The following is a 21,518-nucleotide window of genomic DNA, read 5'->3' as shown; positions in this document are numbered from 1 at the left end:
TTTTGATGGGTGGCAAAATCTAAACTTCAAGAAAGGATAAAATACTTTGTGGGCTGTCATCTGCTGAATTTTTGGGCGTGTGTTTTTTTTTGCATCTAGTAATTCTCTTAATTGTATGCTCTTGCTAAACTGCTGTCCTCATGGAAGCATGGGTCCCTTAGTCATGATTCTGACAAGTGCAATGCAAGTGGCCACTAATGAACTACTTCACTGAACTGTCTCACCATTACCCATTCTGCACAGAGAGAACCAGTTGTTACTGTACCTACTTCATGTTGAGTTTTTCTGAGGAGTAAAGACAAACTATGCCAAATCGCAATGGATACATTTTTAATACATATGTCCATATTTCAGAATTACAGAGCTGTAAACCTACAGCTCATTTCATTATGGTCATTTAAATTAAACAAAAAAAAGAATATTAGTGTATTGGTGACTCATCAATTTTGCTGCAATTTTGACTGTTGAATATACAGTAGGCATGCTGGAAGGAATGGTAAGCACTATTTATGTGTCTGGTGTGCTTGCTTATTTTGAAATAACTTTAAATGCTACTGATGATTTGTTTTTCTTGATTTCAGGGATCCAGTTACGTAATAGGAGATACTTATTGAAAAGAAATTCAGTGTTCAGAATAGCAGTAAAATAAGCATTTAATGAAAAAGAAATTATAAAGCAACTCATTCCAGCCCACCCTCAAACTGGTACTGGGGTAATTTGACATCCAGAGGATAATTAGGTATTGCCTATTAACATATAAGTAAAGATCTGAGAGGTCATTTAAAAAAATCACATAACAAATTTCCTTCTCAAGTGAGTTGCCAGTGCTACTTTCATGGCTCTCAAACCCAGTGGAATTATGAACAGGGAGACTACTGAATAGCATCCTGTTTACAGAATACTTATAGGATAGTATAGCCATATTAGGAAACTAAAGTTTAATATAAAATATTTTCTTCCTACATCTATGGACAAAAGCACAGCCATGTTTGCTCAATCTTTACATCAAATATTCTAGACAGGATAAAAAGAGATGGCACCTGGGAGAATACAGTTACTCAGTATCCAGTATTAGTAACTCACTTATTATTAGTGTTGTGCGACTCCATCAGAAACTTTATTTTCCAAGCCAAACTCCAAGCCAACTTCATATATATTCAATTGCTGAATTTGATCACTTGAACACTACATTTCTTCATGGGAATAATCTGTGAAGGACCACTGTGTTCAAGACACAAAGGGTGTTATAAAGCCTACACTTCTGACCAGCTGAGTAAGGCCAGCACATAAAAAGAAGTTGGGGATAAGATTAAAAAAAAAAAATTATCTTGGGAGTAAAAAAAAAAGACCAATCTTCCTCATATTCTACCACTCTCTCAGAGAATGTTTAGCTAATTCTTTCAGGTCTTCAGTTATTTTAACTTTAAATGTTTGTGTTCATCTGACTGAGATCATAAAACGACTATGCATCTCTGCATTCACTTTTACCAATAAGACACTGTGGCAGATGGACAAAGGAAAAGGAAAGAAACAACCATAAAAGAAAGGCAAGCATTTTGGCTCCATGTGACCTTGCTTGGGTTGCAAAAAACCTTCCAAGACCAGATGTTAGGACATGGAAAAAGCACAGGCCAGATTTGATACTTAAATATGTAATTTAACTGCCTCAAGTAACATATTACAAGGAAAAAGCATTGGGTCTGACTGTACCGTGCCAGGAGGACCAGATGGTTCACTTAAATCACAAGCTAATAAACCTTTATGCAAAATACGAAGGAAATGAATTATGGTTTCACTACAGACACATTTTCTTTAAGAAAGCAATAGGGTGCTTCAGGTGGTATCAGAGACTATACCCAAAATATTTCTTAACTATTCTGAACCAAGCAAATGATTTTCTGAATTTTTAAAGATACTTAGAATACTGTCTGCTTATCACTTGTTTTGGTAAACAAGAATATATTAGAAGTAGAAATTAAACAATGCTAAGCACCAAACTCATTACTTGTTAAATATAAAGTTTACAAATAGTATAGAAGCTAAGGAAAACCCTTTATTAAGCAGAACTTCCAAAAGTAGTACTGCTGCAGTGTGGTTGTAAAACATCATTTAGCGAATTCTGCCCCAAAAATGTGGGAAGGATCTTTGGCCTCTGTCAGCCCTGTCTAACCCAATACTGATCTGTGTGTTTGAAGATAGACTGATGAAGGAAACAGCCATTGTATCTTCCATTATGAAGTTCTGCTACCCACTAATCCTTGTAAAGGGAACATTTAAGGGAATATTGCCCTTTTCCCAAGATTTAGATTTCTACAGTTATATACAGTATAAACCTCCCCCCATACACACACATAATCCTTCTCCCAACACTTCATATAAATCTCAACATTTACTTTGCTTTGTGTGGGATTGAATAAGGAATGTTATAGTAAAGCCCTATGTACAGCAGGGAACAGGATAACCTTCAAGAGAGGAGCCATTGCTTACTTGAAATCTCTATATAAAAAACTGGAAAATTAATATAGCAGAACACCATAAACATTAAGTTGACTCTATCTGTAACACTCCCAATGAAAAATCTATAAAGCGATTAAGTAAAACCCTATAACTGCAAACAATGCCCGCTCCCTAAACCCACAGACCCCACATCTCACCACTATTGTAACCATGAAAGCAGGTAGGTAGCATAATTTGTATCCTTTTCAGAGGACAGTTAAGATTTGGTAGTTTTTGGCTGTATAAGGAAGTTATGCTGTTCGTAAAAAGGAGTGTGGTACTGTTGGTATCCTAAGCTTTGATTTGTTTATTTTTAGGTTGTATTAGCTAAGTTATATGCAAAACAACTTTAGCTCACTCACAGCACTTTATATATTCCCATATTTTCTCTCATACAACACACACACACTCCTTTATTTGCAAAATTCAACTCCTGGAAATTGGAGTGTGTTATTAAGTGGGAAATATGGTAACAGCAGTTTCCCTAGTTGTTGGCTATGGACACTTCCATCCACCATTTCCCCTTTCACCTCCCAGGCAGAGATTCATGGTGCTGCAGCTGCTACTCAGTTACTGCCACTTACCAGTATTTTCAAGGAAAGATCTTTTTTTCCTCCATCTCTCAAAAACAAGATGCATATTTTATTATGGGCATGTTGTATATGAGAAAACAGTAGCATAACTAAATGACTACCTTTCCCCTTTATTACATTCTTAGGATGAAATATATGGAAGAAGGTGGGACAGAAAAAGGGAGGAACACACTGAACAGTAATATGAGTAAAAATGAAGAGTAACTATGTTTATATTTTCTTATCCATGTGGGGACCAGATATCTTTTGGCAGCAAGAAGTCATCATCCCCATGTGCAGTGGTTTGCCTGGAGAACAGATATGGAGTGCTAGCAACAGAAGATCAGGAGCGCGTTCCATTGGTGGTAGAGGCAAGGGCAGGAATCCCCCAAAAAACTAGGATCAAGAACACTGCCATGAAGAAGCAGCAATGGGTGGTGGTGGTTGGAGACTCCCATCTGTGGGGGAAGGAGGGATCCATCTGCCAGCCTGACCTGTTATCCTGGGAGATCTGCTGCTTCCCTGGACCCCAGATCCGAGATGTCACTGAAGGATTACCAAGACTAATATGACCCTCTAACTACTACCCCATGTTGCTCATCCATGTGGGCATTAATAATACTGCCAGTCCTGAAATAGAAAAAAAACTTACCTGCTGCAGGCGTGGAGAATGATGGCAGCTAGAGAAACCACCTGTGCAGTTCAACAGCTGCTTACTAGTGGGGCTGGAACCAGCATGGGGCAGTGACATTGCCAGGACATGCCAGCTGCCTCCAATAAAAGCCAGCTGTGAGAGGGAAGCTAGGGAGTAACAGCTGGGAGGCAGCTGTGTGCTCCAGCCAGCATGGCCAGACATGCCTCCATGCTGGGACCAGATACAGAGTCTCAAAAGGGGACAGGGACCCAGGACAGGGTCCTGAAGAGGGATCTCTCCCACAGCAGGGTGGCACTTGGTGACTGAGCAGGGACGGATGCTGGGGATGGACCTCTATGCAGCATGCAGGACATGTAAGCAGGCAGGAGGAGCACTCCCTCCCTGAAGCTTTCATTGGAGTTTTCTTTTTTGTATTTTGCATCACCCCTGAGGCCGGAGAGAGGCCATAACCTACACGCCGTGGCCAAGGGACCAGGGGCCCTCAGGGACTCCAGGTGAGGACATTTAAAGCTTATCAGGCAGCCTAGGAGCCAGAAGGCCCGCAGTTCCTAACAATAAGCAGGACCGCTAGGAGTATCGCTGGTCCCTTAGGCCAGACCCAGAGGAAGGGACTTAAGTGCAATACACAGTGTGCAACCTGACACTGTGGTCAGATTGCTACACTCAAAGCCCATATCAGGATCTCGCCATGAGGCCCAGCACCTGACATGCTCAGTCAGACTAACATCCAGGCAAATCCAGCAGGTTGGTACATGGGGAGGTGTAGGGGAGGGTGTAGGGGAGGTAGAGCTCCAGAAACATCTGCTGATACCTCCCATCAAGTCCCAATCTGGAGGGAACCTCCCACTCTTAAACAGAACATCTAGACATGGCGGGTGAGTATTGGGGGCTTCCTTGGGGAGGAGATGCATGATCAGTGAAGGTACCCAAGAGAAACCAGAGGCAGAATAAGAGTAACCACTCATTAGCTGCTCAGGAACAGCTACTCAAAGCCCAATGGAATCTGAAGGAAGCAGAATCAGGAGGCAGCAGCAGGGAAGGCCTCATTCTTCCTGAAAAAGTAAGGCAATTGGCTAGTCACCTCAAGAGTCTATACCGGGAAACAAACAGGGAAGAACTGCAAGTCCTCCCACAGTTGAGGAACTATGATGTAATTGGAATAACAGAGACTTGGTGAGATTGCGCTCATGACTGGACCACTGTCATGGATGGGTACAAACTGTTCAGGAAGGACAGGCATGGAGGAAGAGGAGGAGGAGTGGCACTGTATATAAAAAAGCTGTATGACTGCTCAGAGCTCCAGTATGAAACTAAGGTTACAAGAGAGAGCAACAAGGGTGATGTCATGGTGGGTGTCTGCTATAGACCACCAGACCAGGAGGATGAGGTAGATGAGGCTTTCTTCAGACAACTAGAGGAAATCTCCAGATTGTAGACCCTGGTTCTCATGGGGGACTTCAGTTACCCTGACATCTGCTGGGAAGGCAATACAGCAGTGCACAGGCAATCCAGGAAGTTTTTGGAGAGCATTGGAGAAAACTTCCTGGTGCAAGTGTTGGAAAGACCAACTAGGGGTAGTGCTCTTCTTGACCTACTGCTCACAAACAGAGAAGAATTGGTGGGGGAGGTAGAAGTGGACATGAGATGACCATGAGATGATTGAGTTCAGGATCCTGACAAAAGGAAGGAGAACAACAGAGTACGGATCCTGGACTTCAGAAAAGTAGACTTTGACTTCCTCGGGGAACTGATGGGCAGGATCTCCTGGGATGCCACAGGCCATATGTTGTCCACTCCTGGGTTAGGGACTATTTAGAGAAGCTGGATGTATACAAGTCTAGGGGGCCAGATGCAATGCATCTGAGGGTCCTTAGGGAGGTGGCTGATGTGACTGCAGAGCTGCTGGTCATTATCTTTAAAAACTCGTGGCGATCAGGGGAGGCCCCGGATGACTGGAAAAGGGCAAATATAGTGCCCATCTTTAAGGAAAGGAAGAAGGAGGATCCAAGTAACTATAGACTAGTCAGCCTCACCTCAGTTTCTGGAAAAATCATGGAGCAGGTCCTCAAAAATCTATTTCTAAGCACTTGGAGGAGGAGAAGGCGATTAGGAACAATCAGCATGGATTTACCAGTGGCAAGTCATGTCTGACCAACCTGATTGCCTTCTATGATGAGAACTGGTTCTGTGGATGCAGGGAAAGAAGTGGATGTAACATACCTTGACTTTAGCAAGGCTTTTGATACTGCCTCCCAAAGCATTCTTGCAAGCAAGCTGAGGAGGTATGGGTTGAATGAACAACTGTAAGGTGGATAGAAGCTAACTGGATTGTCGGGCTCAGTGGGTAGTAATCAATGGCTCCCTGTCTAGTTGGCAGCTGGTATCAAGTGGAGTGCCCCGGGGTCGGTCCTGGGGCCATTTTTGTTCAATCTCTTCATCAATTACCTGGTAGATGGCATAGAGTGCATGTTCGGCAAGTTTGCTGATGACATCAAGCTGCAGAGGGTAGTAGATACGCTGGAGGGTAGGACTAGGATTCAGAGTGACCTAGACAAATTGGAGGATTGGCCCAAAAGAAATATCATGAGGTTCAAAGGAGATGTTCAATGTCATGCACTTAGAATGTAAGAATCCCATGAACTGTTATAGCCTGGGGACTGACTGGCTAAGCAGCAGCCCTGCAGAAAAGGACCTGGGGGTTACAGTAGATAATAAGATGGATATGAGTCAGCAGTGTGCCCTTGTCACCAAGAAGGCTAACAGCATCCTGGATTGTATTCATAGGAGTGTTGCCAGCAGATCAAAGGAAGTAATTATTCCGCTCTATTCTGCACTGGGGAGGCCACATCTGGAGTACTGTGTCCAGTTTTGGACCCCCCACTATAGAAAGGATGTGGACAAATTGGAGAGAGACTTCAGCAGAAAGCAACAAAAATAGTTCGGGGGCTGGGGCACATGACTTATGAGGAGACACTGAAGGAATGCTTTTAGTTAGTCTACAGAAGAGAAGACTGGGAGGGGACTTGATAGCAGCCTTTAATTACCTGAAGGGTGGTTCCAAAGAGGATGGAGTGAGACTGTTCTCAGTGGTAACAGATGACAGAACAAGTAGCAATGATTTCAAGGTGCAGCAAGGGAGGTTTAGGTTGGATATTAGGAAAAACTCTCTCACTAGGAGGGTGGTGAAGCACTGGAATGGGTTATCTAGAGAGGTGGTGATATCTCCATCCACAGAGGTTTTTAAGACCCAGCTTGACCAAGCCCTGGCTGGAATGATCTAGTTGGGGATGGTCCTTCTTTGAGCAGGGGGTTGGATTAGATGATCTCCTGAAGTCCTTCCCAGCCTAATTTTCTATAATTCTATTGGAACCAACAGAGCTCACTCGCTTCTTTTCCTGAGACATGAGCGCTTTCCTTAAGATACCTCCACCACCTCCAGACCAAACCACAAAATAACTATTCCATCATGGACAGGAGTACCTGCAAGCAATGAAAGACCTTAATATAAGTAGGCTAGATGATACTTGCCATTACAATCTTTGTCCTGACACAGAGAGCACAAACAAGGGCTTTGTTGACCAGGAATGGAAGATACAAGTATCACTGGGAGGAATTATCTCAGCCATCTTCCAAGAATGAAGTGCTGTCCTTGCTTGAACCAGGACAGATTGAAACTCTCAGTGTTCTGATAGAAGAAAGTTCTTAAAAGGCTGCCAAACCTGAGAGGAACTGGCTTTTATGTCTTGCTTTGTTGTTTAAGGAAGGTTTGACAGCTATGCTTCATAAGTGGGAGCCGTAAATCCTATAAACTAACACAGGTTTTCTGTGAGAAAAATGTGCTCCTGAGAAGGCAATGGAGCTGTAGCTTGGGCTTCTTTCAGCCCAAGAGACTGCTGAACGAGGAAAGGATAAAGTGGGATATTAACTGCCCATATTCTACTGAGGACTATACTGTCATTTAAAGTTTGGAACCAGTAAGAACTGTTTTGTATCTTCTTAATTCTACTCCTGGATAACAGAAGTATTCTTGTTACATTCATGGCCCTTTGGCACTATATGGAAAGAAGTTAACCTCTACTCACTTTATTTTACTTGGATAGTTTGATTAGCCACAAAGTAGCTATTTGTCTCAGTGTGCCTAATTAAAAACTAAAAGCAGAGGAAAAAGCATTGGTATACAAAATTCCATAGGACAGATTCCAAACTTTCTTACCTATTGTGGAAATGGCAAAGTGGATTTTTAAATGGAGGAAGATCTAATGCGTGTTAAAGCAGAAAGCAGTAATCATCTAAACAACCTGAACTCCACTCCATTTTTATACAGTGACAAGGGCCTAGATTCTTACACCCTTGTCTCTAGAAAGTACATTCCAATGTGAACTGAAGATAGCTGTACTAAAATACTTCTATTGGGTTATTCTTTGACTCATAGTGAGGTTTTATTCCCCCTTTGAAATCAGGTTTGTGATATTATTTAAGACTATTTGGGGGTGGAAGGATACTCATTAGTAGCTGGGTCATACAACAGAACAGAACTGGGCTATTGCCACCTTAGCTAAAGAGTGCTAAGGCACATTGCTTTCATATTTGAAGGAAACTAGTCTGAATGAAGTGAGTCATGCCATACTCGGTTACAGTCACATAGCTACTTTTACAACTTAGATGTCAGATTTCTGAAGCCGTGGAATTTCACTAAATTGATGAAAAATTCCACTTTAGTTTGTCCTTGGTTGTCACACCATGAAGTCAGATAATACACTTTTCCAGCATACTATCAGGGATAACAACCCAATTTAAGATTTAAAAATTGGCAATCATTACAAAGGAGTGGCTCATTTGTACAGAAATAAGTGTCTGTGGCAGGGCACTGTTTGTGCCTGCCACTTTAAGACCTAAGCCAAGCAGCCAGCAAGTGCCTGATTGCAGCAGTCATTTTAGATTCAGGGCTGCCTATATAAGCAGAGTATGGTCTCATTTTTTGTTGGGTTTTTTTGTTTTGTTTTGTACAGCTGTCAAAACATTTTGGGACCAAGTTATGTGGACCACATATATGGAACCCTGCAGAGTTTGTTCATATCCTTGGAGGAGTTCCATTTGAGGATGTGGCTCTATAATTAATCTCCAAGAAAATCATTTCCACTGGATAGTTTTAATGCAATTTAGATGCGTTAACAGGAGGAAGAACCACTGGCTTGACAGTCACCCTGCTCTATCTCAATCATGTATTTTTTGTGGTTTTCACTGAAGCTAACTATCAGTGTAGTTTACCTGGGAAACCAGTTGGTACAGGATTATTTTTTCTAGCTATTGCATTAAAGATTAATGACATTTTTACATTCCTATTAGTATAGCACTATGCACCCAGCTCTGCTTGACATGAGCAGCTTGGTTGGCAAGTGCATGCCATCTTTCAAAAATCCTTTAGGATTTTGGAGGAAAAATTGCAGTTCATTATAAGTAGAAACCTGCCAATCCCTGGAGAACCTGAGAAATGGGAGAAAGCAATTTCAGGACAGCATGAGCAAAAACAATTTGAACCTCTCAAGAAGTCTAAGGTCAGATTCTCAAAAATGGACTTATGTCTTTGCAACTGTGCCCTCTTCAGTAGGAGAGCGAGTTGACTCAAGAGTAAAGTTGAGTTGGACACTTCATGGGGTGAGAAGAACAAAATGAACAGGTGATATAAATGATCCTGGTGCTGGGCACTTCCCTGACCCTGGGCTAAATCATAAAATAATAGAAAAGTCAGGCTAGAAGGGACTTCTAGAGACCACTGAGTCCAAACCCCTGCCTGAAGCAAGATAATCCCTATACAAATCATCCTATATGAATCCATCTTCTAACCTTCTAGCAGAACTACAGTCAACCCAGACATAATACAAGAATACAAGATTTAACACCTTAACCTGGCACACTTAAAGCAGGGGAACCATGGCAGCTAACATTCTGTTGTTGCAAAGATTGTTAAATATGCTTGAGAGCGCTCAGGAAGAGGTCCGTGCCTGAGGAAGGGAAAAACCCCCACAGTCCAAAGAAATCTGATCATGGGGTAAAATTCCTTCCTGACCCCAAATATGGCAACTGGTCTGACCCTGAGCAAAGGGTGAAGACTCTCTAGTCAGGAACTAGCAAGGGTTTAAGTCCGAGGAGCAGCAGTCAAAATCCCCAGCCTTGGCTCCAGCCAACACCAAATGCTTCTAAGGAAGTCTTAAAAATCCCCCTGACATGTATGTAACAAGGCCAGGCCCTGTTACTATGGGTAGAGATGGTGAGCTTTTCAGCGAGGAAGCTCACGCAGGGCATTAGAAGCCAGGCCACATGGGTCAGGAGGGAGAAATAAAAAGCACCTGCAGCAGCCTCTCAAGGTGACTATTGTACTGTCAGCATGGCAGTAAATGTTGCTGCACTGAGCCTGGGGCCAGCAAAGATGAAGCAGCTGCCAGGAAAGGCCATAAGGAAGACTTTTCTTCCGTTTGTTTATGTTTACATGGAAGTTGTGCATGCTTCCTTAAAGACCTCTGGGCTAAGTACAGAGTCAAAGGCTAGGGATAGACATTACACATAAACAGGCTTAAGTGATCAGAAACATTTTTTAAACCTGTAACAGAACAGATGGTCAGTGAACATAAACCAGTTCATAAACACCCTCCAGCTTCTAGCCTGAGCCACTGCAGGCATGTGCCTGCATTTATGGGATGTCTGTGCAGTTACAAACTGGATTAGCCTAGCCAGGTTAAACTAACCTGCAAAGATTGAATCAATTCAGACTTTTACTCATATCCCATGGTTTTATAAATATTACTGCCAAGGGCTCTGAGATCTCTGCCAGTTCTTTCAGCACCTGATGATGAAGTTCATCAAGCCCTGCTGACTTGAATTCATTCACACATATCAAAAGCTCTCTGTCTCTTGTTATCTCATCCCTGTACTTGTTCCCTTTCTTATCCAAATAATCTTTATTAGATGTCTAGTTGTAGGTTAATTTTTCTGTGAAGACCGAGGTACAGTTGGTGTTGAGTAGCTCTGTCTTCTTTACATCTTCTGTTAAGAATTCCCCCTGTCTATATGACAGCGGGTCCACAGCTTGTATGGTCTTTCTTTTCTGACCAACATGCTGACAGATATTCTTCTTGTTGCCTTTAACTTTTGTCACTAGGTGCAGCTCATTCTATCTTTGCCTTCCTAATTTTGTCCTTGCAGTTTCTTGCTGTTTCCTGGTATGCATCCTTGGTGACCTGTCCATTTTTCCCTTGTCTGTATGCTTTCCTTTGTATTTGAGGCATCCTAAAAGATCTTTGTGCAGCCACATTGGTCTCTAACTGTTGTTATGCCTTCATTGTGTCGGAACAGTTTCTCATTGGACTTCCAATACCATGCCCTTTAGAAGCTTCCAGATCTCTTGGGTGGCTTTATCCTTCAGTCTGTCTTCGCATGGCACCATACGTATTAATTCCTTGAATCAGGTTAAAGCCACGTTTTTTAATCTAATGTCCTAGTTCTGCTGACCTCATGCTTTCCTCATCTCAGTATCTGGAATTCTATCATATCATAATCGCTTCCTCCACCAATTCTTCCCTACTAGTCAGGACAAGGTCCAAGATAAATGATACCCTAGTTGTATCCTCAGCCTTCTGGAACAGAAAATTTTCCTACATACAGATTATGAACTGCCTCAACATTTTATGCTTGACTGTATTGTTCTTTCAGCAGATGTCCATAAAATTGAAGTCTCCCATCACTACCATCTCATAGATTTTGGATAATTTTATCACCTCCTTGAAGAGTGCCTCATCCATCTCTTCTTCCTGATTTGGCAGTCTAGAATAAATCTCCAGCATTATATCAGTGCTGTATCTTTCACCTTTTCACCCAAATGCATTCTGCTCTGCTATCTTCTTCCTCCTGAATCCTCAACATTGTTGTTCCAGTCATAAGAGCTCTCCCACCTGCTCTCTGTGATACAAATCAGATCATAGTTCTTTTCACAGGCTGCAGCTTCCAGTTCATCTCATTTATTTCCCATATTTCTCTCATTTATATATATATATATATATATATATATATATATATATATACACATACACACACACACACACACATCATACGCATTTTGCATTTTGACTTACTTGCTTCCTTTTTGTGTCAGCAGCAGCTCTGCAGAAAAGGACTTGGGGCTTACAGGTGACAATAAGCTGAATATGAGCCAGCAGTGTGGCCTTGTTGCCAAGAAGGCTAATAGCATACTGGGCTGCATTGGTAGGAGTGTTGCCAGTAGGTCAAGGGAAGTGATTATTCCCCTCTATTCAGCACTGGTGAGGCCACATCTGGAGTACTGTGTTCAGTTCTGGGCCCCTCACTACAGAAAGGAGGTAGACAACTTGGAAATAGTCCAGTGGGGGGCAACAAAAATAGTGTGGGGGCTGGGGGACATTAATTATTAACAAAGATTGAGGGAACTGGGCTTATTTAGCCTAGAGAACAGAAGACTGAGGGGGGATTAAATAGCAGCTTTTAACGACCCGGAGGGAGGTTCCAACAAGGATGGAGCTGGACTGTTTTCAGTGGTGACAGATGACAGAACAAGGAGCAACAGTTTCAAGTTGCAGCGAGGGAAGTTTAGGTTAGATATTAGGAATAATTTTCTCACTAGGAGAGTAGTAAAACACTGGAACAGGCTACCCAGAAAGGTGGTGGAAGCTCCATCCTTGACGATTTTCAAAACCTGGCTAGACAAAACTTTGTTTGGGATGGTTCTGCTCTGAGCAGGGGGTAGGACTAAAGGACCTCCTGAGGTCCCTTCCAACCCTAACTGTTTATGATTCTACGACACAATCAAAAAAGCTGAAAATTCCATGTTACTAGGTTTGTGACAGACAATTCAATTTGGTCAAGATGAAGAGATCACTGCCAGAAGAAAAATACCCTACAATTACAAGAGATCAAACTAGATGATCACAATGATCCTACTCAGGCCTTATGATCTAGGAAAGGACTGTGAAAGGACAAGGAAAAAACAACTGAGGATGACATTTGCAGTCTCAGTTCTAGAAAGGGTTGCTAAGAGACCTTTATTCTCATGCAGAAGATTCCTCAACTACAACGAGTGTCCACATGGTCCCAGGGGTCTGCCAGAGTAAATACAGCTGTAGGGTTGGTGCCCACATAATTAATATTTTTCTAGGTGGCCATGTATTTGCTATGCCTTGAGAAGCAAGTAAGAATCCTGTTGCAGATTGTATAGAATGATGCTTCTGCTTCAGACAGGCCAGCCTAGTCCCACATTCTTGACTCACACCAATGGGATATGCCTCCCTCCTCCCACAGTGTCCCTCCCAAACCCCTACCTTCATCTCTTAAAGAGAGTGAGTGGCTGTTTCCTAAAAGTGTAACTCCTTCCCAGACCCTTCTACTGTAGACTGTAGTAGATCCTAAGCTGTTTAATGGCAGTGGAATACATTTACTTGTATTCAAGTTATCAAAGTTTTGGTAAGAGAAGAGATGGCAAAGGAAATGAGTGGGCAAGAGTGTCATACGTGAGAAGAATTTAAAAGGTGAAAAAAAGACAGGTCAAAAGAAGCCAGCTAAAGGTTGCTTTGCGTGCTTTTAGTGGTTTTGTGCCAGTTAGATTGAGTTTAGGACAAGAATTTAATAGTTTAAATAGGTGATAAAAATAGGCACATTAATATTCATTAAAATATAACTTATTAGGAATGTTTCCATATTTTCTAGTTGTATTAAGTAAGTGCGAGCCAGATAATTAAGTATAAAAATCTAGGTTTGCCTTGGAATCTTTTCTCTTCAGTCTTGAACTACAGTTCTTGCTGAATAGACCAGTGGCAGATAAACCAAAATAAATGTGCTGCTTTAAAACTCAGTTTTTAAACCTAGGTAAGAAGCCCTTTTTCCTAACAGAATTTTAAGATTTTTTTCCCCCAAGATTAAGATTATTTTTAGGTGCATTTACATTTGATCAATTTTAATCATTTTCTTGTATGCCTTATCTGTAATGCTTGGTTATTTATAACTTATCTGTATTTCATTATTAAAACTTACTAAAAATTCTCTTGAATATTTAATTCTGATAAGACAGATTTTTTTAAAACTTTTCTTGGTTCCCAAAATGTCCCTGGGGATCAACACTATGGTGGTGACCAAACCAAAATAAGATTGATTTACTGAAACAGTTTTGGATTTATGAGGCAGCAGCCACCCCTGCAATCAGTGGTCATTGCAGATAAACAATAACTTTCTGGTTAACTGCACAGCAGGTTAATTGTAGCGAAGCTGCGGAAACAATTGGGGCAGACTGCTCAAATAGGACTCTTCTAATTGTGCTGGGGTCAGTGAAGGTAGAAGGAGACCTCTTGTTGGGCAAATAAAGCCCTGGTGTTCCCTCTGGTGTAAGACTGAGATTAGGATCTGTAAGATAAATACTTTTTCTGACCAGATCTTTTATTCATTCTTTGTTACCTTAAACCAGGAGCAGACACAGTCTGGTCCATGGGCCAGACTGGGCCCAGGGCAGGCTCCATTTCCCAGCAGCCCTTGCCCACATCACTGCAGCTGGTTTCCATGGAGACCCCAGCAGTCCCACAAGGCCAGGGTTTCCAGAGACTGGCCCCAGCAGCACTGGCTGGGTGCATGGCATGGCAGGGAGCTGCTCTGGGGCTGGGATCTTGTGCAGTGATAATATGATCTGGAGCCAGGGCAGAGCTGTGATCCACTGTGATTCAAAGCTGAAGGAAGCCCTCATCTTTTCAGTAGAGGGACAAATCATGCCTATCTTACTGAGATATAAAATACTGGAGAATTGGGTTTATTCTAATAGGGGGTGCCCAAAACTTAATTTTTATAGGGAGTCATCTACACACATGGCCATAGATAAAAGAGCAACTGATCAGACCTCCACCTTGGGGTACTCAAACAGAAAAGCTATCTGTGTTCGTATTACAATCACAGAAATTTTGCCAAAATCTTGTTAGCAAGCACTTAAGTGCAGTCATTAATGGCATATTTTCAAATGGCAAGAAATAGGACCAATGGGGGAATGTTTTTAATTTGGGAATACTGTCTAGGTATAAAGTCTGAATTTTGGAGTCCTGCAGAAGCTCATGGAGATTATAATTCCAGCAAAAAAAAGAACCTGAAACTTGTAGAACATTTAGAAAGAAATCCATACAAAACACTGAAGTACAGCAGAGGGCCACAGCACAAGAGATGGCTGAGGGTAGGGCTAGACAGCACTGGGGTTACAAAACAGTATTAAAGCAAAGGTCAAGGGAAAGGGTATACACAAATGAGGTTTCCTCATACCTTGAACCATTTAAAGCCAAAATGGTAGGCCTCATGCACTGTTTCATTTAACAGCTTCAGACAGGCAGTGAGTAGCAGAATGGTAGAAAACAACAAAGACAGAAGAGAGGGAAAGAAAAAGCATGCAGTTAAAAGCAAATTATAACCAGTTTGGGCAACATTAAGATTTTAAATTCTCACACATGTATCACACATATCCAACCTAAAGCTCTATTATCACAGTTGTGAAGATTCTTTGTGTGGGCCCCAGACTTGTAAAGCACCCAGTTTTCAGTGGGAGACTTTCACAAACTCATATAAACTTCCACAGAATGTGGAACAATTATGACATTTTGAAAGTGAAGGAAGATTAAATAAACCAAAATAAGATTGATTAAAAACGTAAGACGATTAAAAAGCAGCTGGCAGGAAATCCCCCTACCCACTTCAGAACAATGGTGCTTTGCCATCCCTCCTCTGCCTAACTGTATTTAATTAATACTGAAGCAGAATACTGTCAGACAAAATAGGACAGGACAGTTGTCTTGGTACTAAGTGCAACAGATCACTGAGGTACAGGGTTGGCTTTGCCTTTATACTGTCTGCTAGCAATATTTCACTGCTTATGATCCCCACAGCTGGCAAGTATATTTTCTCTGCAGGAATGAGATGCTGGTGTCAAATCAGCAGTGGTGGGGGTGTATGGACTTCTCCTCTGCTCTTTCTACTACTTCCAACCTGTTCCTCCCTATTCTTGCAAACACTGGATCCAAGTCTTGTCTTGTCTCCCTTAACACACACAGCACTTTCCCATCAGTCTTCCTTCTCTATTTTTTCACGCCTAACACTCTTTATATCACAAACTCTCATTCATCCTTGGTGACTTGAACATCCATGTTGCTAGCCTCCCTGAGCCTTGTCTTCATATTATGCATAACCTGTAGCTTGTGATCTACTCTTCCACTCACCAAAAGTGACATATTACTTGATTCATTCTTTATTAAGCTTTGATTCTCTGTTCATAGATTCATAGATGTTAGGGTCAGAAAGGACCTCAATAGATCATTGAGTCCGACCCCCTGCATAGTTAGGAAAAAGAGTGCTGGGTCTATGTGACCCCAGCTAGATGCTTATCTAACCTCCTCTTGAAGACCCCCAGGGTAGGGGAGAGCACCACCTCCCTTGGGAGCCCGTTCCAGACCTTGGCCACTCGAACTGTGAAGAAGTTCTTCCTAATGTCCAGTCTAAATCTGCTCTCTGCTAGCTTGTGGCCGTTATTTCTTGTAACCCCCAGGGGCGCCTTGGTGAATAAATACTCACCAATTCCCTTCTGTGCCCCCGTGATGAACTTATAGGCAGCCACAAGGTCGCCTCTCAAACTTCTCTCCTTGTTGAACTGCATTCTGTTGTTTTCTGCCCACTTGTCTAACCTGTCCAGGTCTGCTTGCAGCTGTTCCCTGCCCTCCGGTATGTCCACTTCTCCCCATAGCTTTGTGTCATCCGCAAACTTGGACAGAGTACATTTCACTCCCTCGTCCAAGTCACTGATGAAGACATTAAAGAGGATCGGTCCAAGGACCGAGCCCTGCGGGACCCCACTGCCCACACCCTTCCAGGTCGAAACCGACCCATCCACCACGACTCTCTGGGTGCGACCCTCTAGCCAATTCGCCACCCACCGGACCGTGCAGTCGTCCAAGTCACAGCCTACAGCCTCTTAACTTGTTCACCAGTATGGGGTGGGATACCGTATCGAAGGCCTTCCTGAAGTCTAAGTATACGACATCCACCCCTCCTCCTGTATCCAGGCGTTTCATAACCTGGTCATAAAAAGAGACTAGATTGGTCAGGCACGATCTGCCTGCTACAAACCCATGCTGGTTTCCCCTCAGCATAATTTGTCCTGCCGGGCTCTCACAAATGTGAGTCTTGATAATTTTTTCAAAGACTTTGCCAAGGATGGAGGTGAGACTGACTGGCCTATAGTTGCCCAGGTCCTCCTTCCTCCCCTTCTTGAAAATGGGCACCACATTGGCCCTTTTCCAGTCCTCCGGGACTTGGCCCGTGCGCCACAAGTGTTCAAATATTCCCGCCAGTGGCTCTGCAATGATGTTGGCCAGTGCCTTCAGCACCCTCAGATGGAGCTCATCCAGGCCTGCCGACTTAAAGGCATCCAGTTCTTCCAAGTGACTCTACACCATCTCAGGGTCTACGCATGGAAGTCTGGCGCCTTGCTGCTGCCTCTCTACAACCCCAGCGAGAGACTTGTCTTGCCCCTCACTTAGGAACACTGAGGCAAAGAACTCGTTGAGGAGTTCAGCCTTGTCCCCTCTGTCTGTCACCAATTGTTTCTGCCCATTTAGCAGGGGTCCTATTCCTCCCTGGGCCTTCCTTTTACTCCCTATATATTTAAAAAACAATTTCTTGTTGTCCTTTACTTAGGATGCCATCCGCAGCTCCATGGTAGCTTTGGCCCGCCTAACTGCCTCCCTACAAGCACAAGCAGAGGAGGTATATTCGTCTTTGGTGATCTCTCCCTGTTTCCACTTTTTATGTGCTCCCCTTTTGGCCCTTAGGCTGCCAGGGATTTTTGCGGTTAGCCAGGGAAGCCTCCTGGCCCCTTTCCCTCTTTTACCTCGCACGGGGATCCTCTCACTTTGTGCCCGAAGGATCGTTTCCTTAAGGCACAGCCACCCTTCTTGGGCTCCCATCACTTCAAAACTCCTACTCTGCAGTGCGTCCTTGACTAATCGCCTGAGTGCATTGAGATCAGCTTTCTGAAAGTCTAGCACTTTCACCCTACTAGTTACCTTACCCACTCGCTGTCTTATGTTGAATTCTATTATTAGGTGATCACTGTCCCCCAGATGGCTACCGATCTGTAGGTCCCCTACCATGTCATCCCCCGTTGCCAATACCAGATCCAGTATGGCATTCCCCCTAGTGGGACCATGTACCTCCTGTGTCAGGTGGAGGTCCTGTACACAGGTTAGAAACCTGCACGAGCGGTGGGACTTTGCCGTCTGTGTCTCCCAGCAGATGTCCAGGTAGTTTAGGTCCCCCAGGACTACCGCCTCTTTAGCTTTTATGGTCTCCAAGAGCTGCCTCAGGAGCCCCGCATCTATTTCTTCCCCTTGATGTGAGGGTCTGTAGCAGACCCCTACCACCAAATCCCTTTCTCCTTGCCCCCCCATATAGCCAAACCCACAATCCTTCTACTTCCTCATCCTTGGATTCCATCTTGATGAGGGTTGATGTATATTGCTCATTGACATAGAGAGCAACCCCTCCCCCTTTCTTCCCCACCCTGTCCTTTCTGTACAATCTGTAACCCTCAATATGTACCGCCCAGTCGTGGGATGAATCCCACCAGGTTTCTGTTAGCCCTGTTCCTGAGTTCCCCTTCTCTGATTGTCACCTGGGCTCTTTTAGCATTGTCTATCATGCTAAGCACGCCTACCACCAAGTCACTTGGCCCTTCTGCATTTTCCAGTTAATTTATCTCTTTATTGATATGGTGGCTGTTTCTCTATATGTGATCCGCTGCCCGCAGCACACTTTCCTTCCATGCTTTGAATCTTTTGCCTACCTCTCCAGTTGCAAAGCCAAACCCCAGCCCCAGGTCACACTATCACCGTTCACTCACTCTATTCCTGTTCTATGGTACAAATTTTATGAACAGTCTGAGTTCTTCCATTCCAAATATGTTTTATTCACCTGCCAACCTTGACCCCACTTGCCTCTCTAAATACTGCTCTCGTCTCTCTTTGACCTTCAGAAGAGCCTTCTCATCCCCTCTATTTACAACATTCTGTGCACTGAGTTGTCCTTGGTCTGCTTCTCTCATTTCACTGTTCTTAATTTCTGATTAATCTCATCTACAAATATGAACTCAACTGCCACCTCTGTGTGGGTGACTTGCAAATCTACCGCCCTCTCCTTCTGTCCAGCTTCTGAGTCTGACGGTGCCTCTTGGATGTTCATCAGCAAAAGCCCATGAAGGCTTAAAAAAAACACCCCCAAAAACAAAACCAAACAAATCCAAAACCAAAAAAACCCCTAAACTCAATCTATGCCCCCTGCCTCCCTTATAAAGCCCTCTCAACTATCTCCTTTTTCCTGTGTTGCTCTTCACACTTGGAAGATTACCTTAGGGCACTCATACACATGCAGAGATGCTGCTCCGAAGTGTTGTTATTACAATGCATTGGAGCAGACTTGAGTGTCACATGTATTAGTGTCCCCATGTTAAAAAGTGGCAGTGGGGATGCTTTAACTGAAGCTTGTTCAATGAGCTTTAGTTAAAACACCCCTGTCACCATTTTTCAGCGTTGGGAGGCTGATGCACATGACACTCAGGGCACTTCGATCAAAGCAGCTCTCGGAGCCTCTCTAATTAATGCGCCCTCCCACAGCACGTCTATAAATGCCCTTTGTTTTTAATAGTTCTTTTTTTTTTGTCATGCCAAAACACAAGCAAATAAAAAACCCATCCTGAAAAAAGTTGGTTGGGGAGATTACTGACCATGCTGACCTATGCTATATTATTATTCCTTTATACTTTCCTGTCTTTTCAAATCAAAGTGTGAAAATATATTCTTTATACACTTTAAATTCTTGTTTTGCTCAAGGTATGGTTTCTCTTAGAAGGAAGTTGGAGAAATGGCACTCTCCTGAGTGTGGAGGACTACCTAATACTCATAAAGAGAAGCATCACCATAGGGAAGCAGTCTCAGAACAGGGATTCTATAAGGTAACCGAGTCTGAATTGAACCAAAAAAATATTTAAGAAGTGGACATGATTTCCTTTAGGAGAATGTAGGTCATTGTTAATTAAAGAAAGACCAAAAACCTCTTGGGAAAGCATGTAGTACAGTAGTACATTTTGAAAAAACTCTCTCTTCACCCCTACCCTCAGACCCATTCCCTCTCCCAGTGTGTTTTTATTCTTTAAAAACAGTTGGATAGAACTTTGTGTATGCAGAGTTGAGGGGTAGACAAGCTGCTGCAACATCACTGACTGGATGACGATACCTGGAAATTCAGTTCAAATAAGGAACAAAGGTAAGGTCTATAAAATACAATGTAAAGCAGTAGTTCTCAACCTTTTTGGACTCATGGCATGCCTCAATGGACTTGAGACACCGCTCCATAACTTTTGTGACATGAGTGGCACTCAGTTTCTAAAACTAATTTATGTTTTACAGAGCTTACCTCCTTACCCAGGGGTTGGGCGGTGGCTGTGGGTGATGGCTGTCTTGTCTATCTGCTTATCTCTTCACACATAACTAATCGCCTCACACCCCGAGACACCCTTCAAAGGATGTATATGGCCACCCATATGCAACACAAATTCCTAGGCTTGCTTGACAAGTAGAATCATAGACTCAAAGAAAATTAGGGTTGGAAGAGACCTCAGGAGGTCATCTAGTCCAACCACCTGTTCAAAGCAGGACCATCCCCTACTAGATCTTCAAGTGTACTGTGTACTTTTGTTGGTAGTGCCCTACAATAATTAGGATCATGGGTTAAGGAAAGTTTATCATTTCCTATTAATTTCTGGCCAGTGATCACAACTGAGATAGTTAAATGCCATCTTCTGTGGGCAAATTCTTTAGGGCAAAGATCTGAGTTTCTACAGTGAAAAACACAAAGGAGTCCATGAGTAGGACTCCTAAGTGGTATACAAGGAAAAACATATGTTACAGCACATGAGCATGTTTATGCTCAAGAACATATAGACATCTCAGAGCAATATTACAGAAACTTCTTTCAAAAGCACAAAACACCTCACTCCTTTTCCAGGCAGATAAGCAGCGAGGAATGGAAAAACAAACAATCAAAGAAAACCTAAAAGCTTCACACGCCCTTATACTTACGTCTGAACAGCAATTTAGGGTCCTCAGATGAAAAAGTATTATAAAACGAAAAGGAATAATTAGTAGAAATTTCCTGTCAGGCTGCATCTGTTATTTGCCAGCAATACCAGTGACTTTATAAGATTGCAGACCTGTTTCTCAGCATTGATCCTGGCTGACTCCTCTTGTGCTAGCACCATTTCCCGTTCTGCAGTTATTTGCACACTTTCTCTGAGTGCCTCTTCCAGTTCTTCAATCCGATCATCCTTCTTACGTAGGTTGTCCTGGAAAATGATGGGATACTAGGTGAAGTGGATTAGTTTGGAAATGGAATCAGAGCCCATTAACCAACCAAGTGCTATGCCAGCTATACAGTCACTCTCCCTCCCAAGGTGCAATTCCACATCAAAATATCTTCACAAAGAGAAGGAAAGATGAATTGAAGGAAGAGAAGGAAGAAGCACGTAAGAGAACGAGGAAAAAGCTAGCAAAAGCAAGACAGATATGCTTGCCCTCAGCAGCTGGAGCACTACAGTCCTTTCAGATCAGAAAGCACAGGTAAGAGAGGGATGCTTGTAAAGAAAATTTTAGCGTGCCGTTCCATAAGAGCATAATAGCCAGAGGTGTTGGGACAGTAGCAGGCTT

The 21,518-nt window shown here is 43.0% G+C and overlaps 1 protein-coding gene across 9 annotated transcripts in view; it reads right to left on the bottom strand.

The window, feature by feature from the left end:
- Positions 1 to 21,518, bottom strand: part of ERC1 (ELKS/RAB6-interacting/CAST family member 1) — a 490,045-nt gene that overhangs the window by 192,212 nt on the left and 276,315 nt on the right. For 7 of the 9 annotated variants that reach the window (XM_059726507.1, XM_059726506.1, XM_059726508.1 and 4 more), the window contains one exon: positions 21,026 to 21,157. The exons of the other annotated variants lie outside the window; for them this stretch is intronic. In XM_059726507.1, the coding sequence (XP_059582490.1) occupies positions 21,026 to 21,157 (132 nt within the window). The remainder of the gene's footprint in view (positions 1 to 21,025; positions 21,158 to 21,518) is intronic. 9 annotated transcript variants of the gene reach the window in all.

The sequence above is a fragment of the Alligator mississippiensis genome, chromosome 4 (assembly GCF_030867095.1).
Source record: "Alligator mississippiensis isolate rAllMis1 chromosome 4, rAllMis1, whole genome shotgun sequence".
In the NCBI taxonomy this organism is placed as follows: Eukaryota; Metazoa; Chordata; order Crocodylia; family Alligatoridae; genus Alligator; species Alligator mississippiensis.
This window is presented reverse-complemented; position numbering and strand designations above follow the sequence as displayed.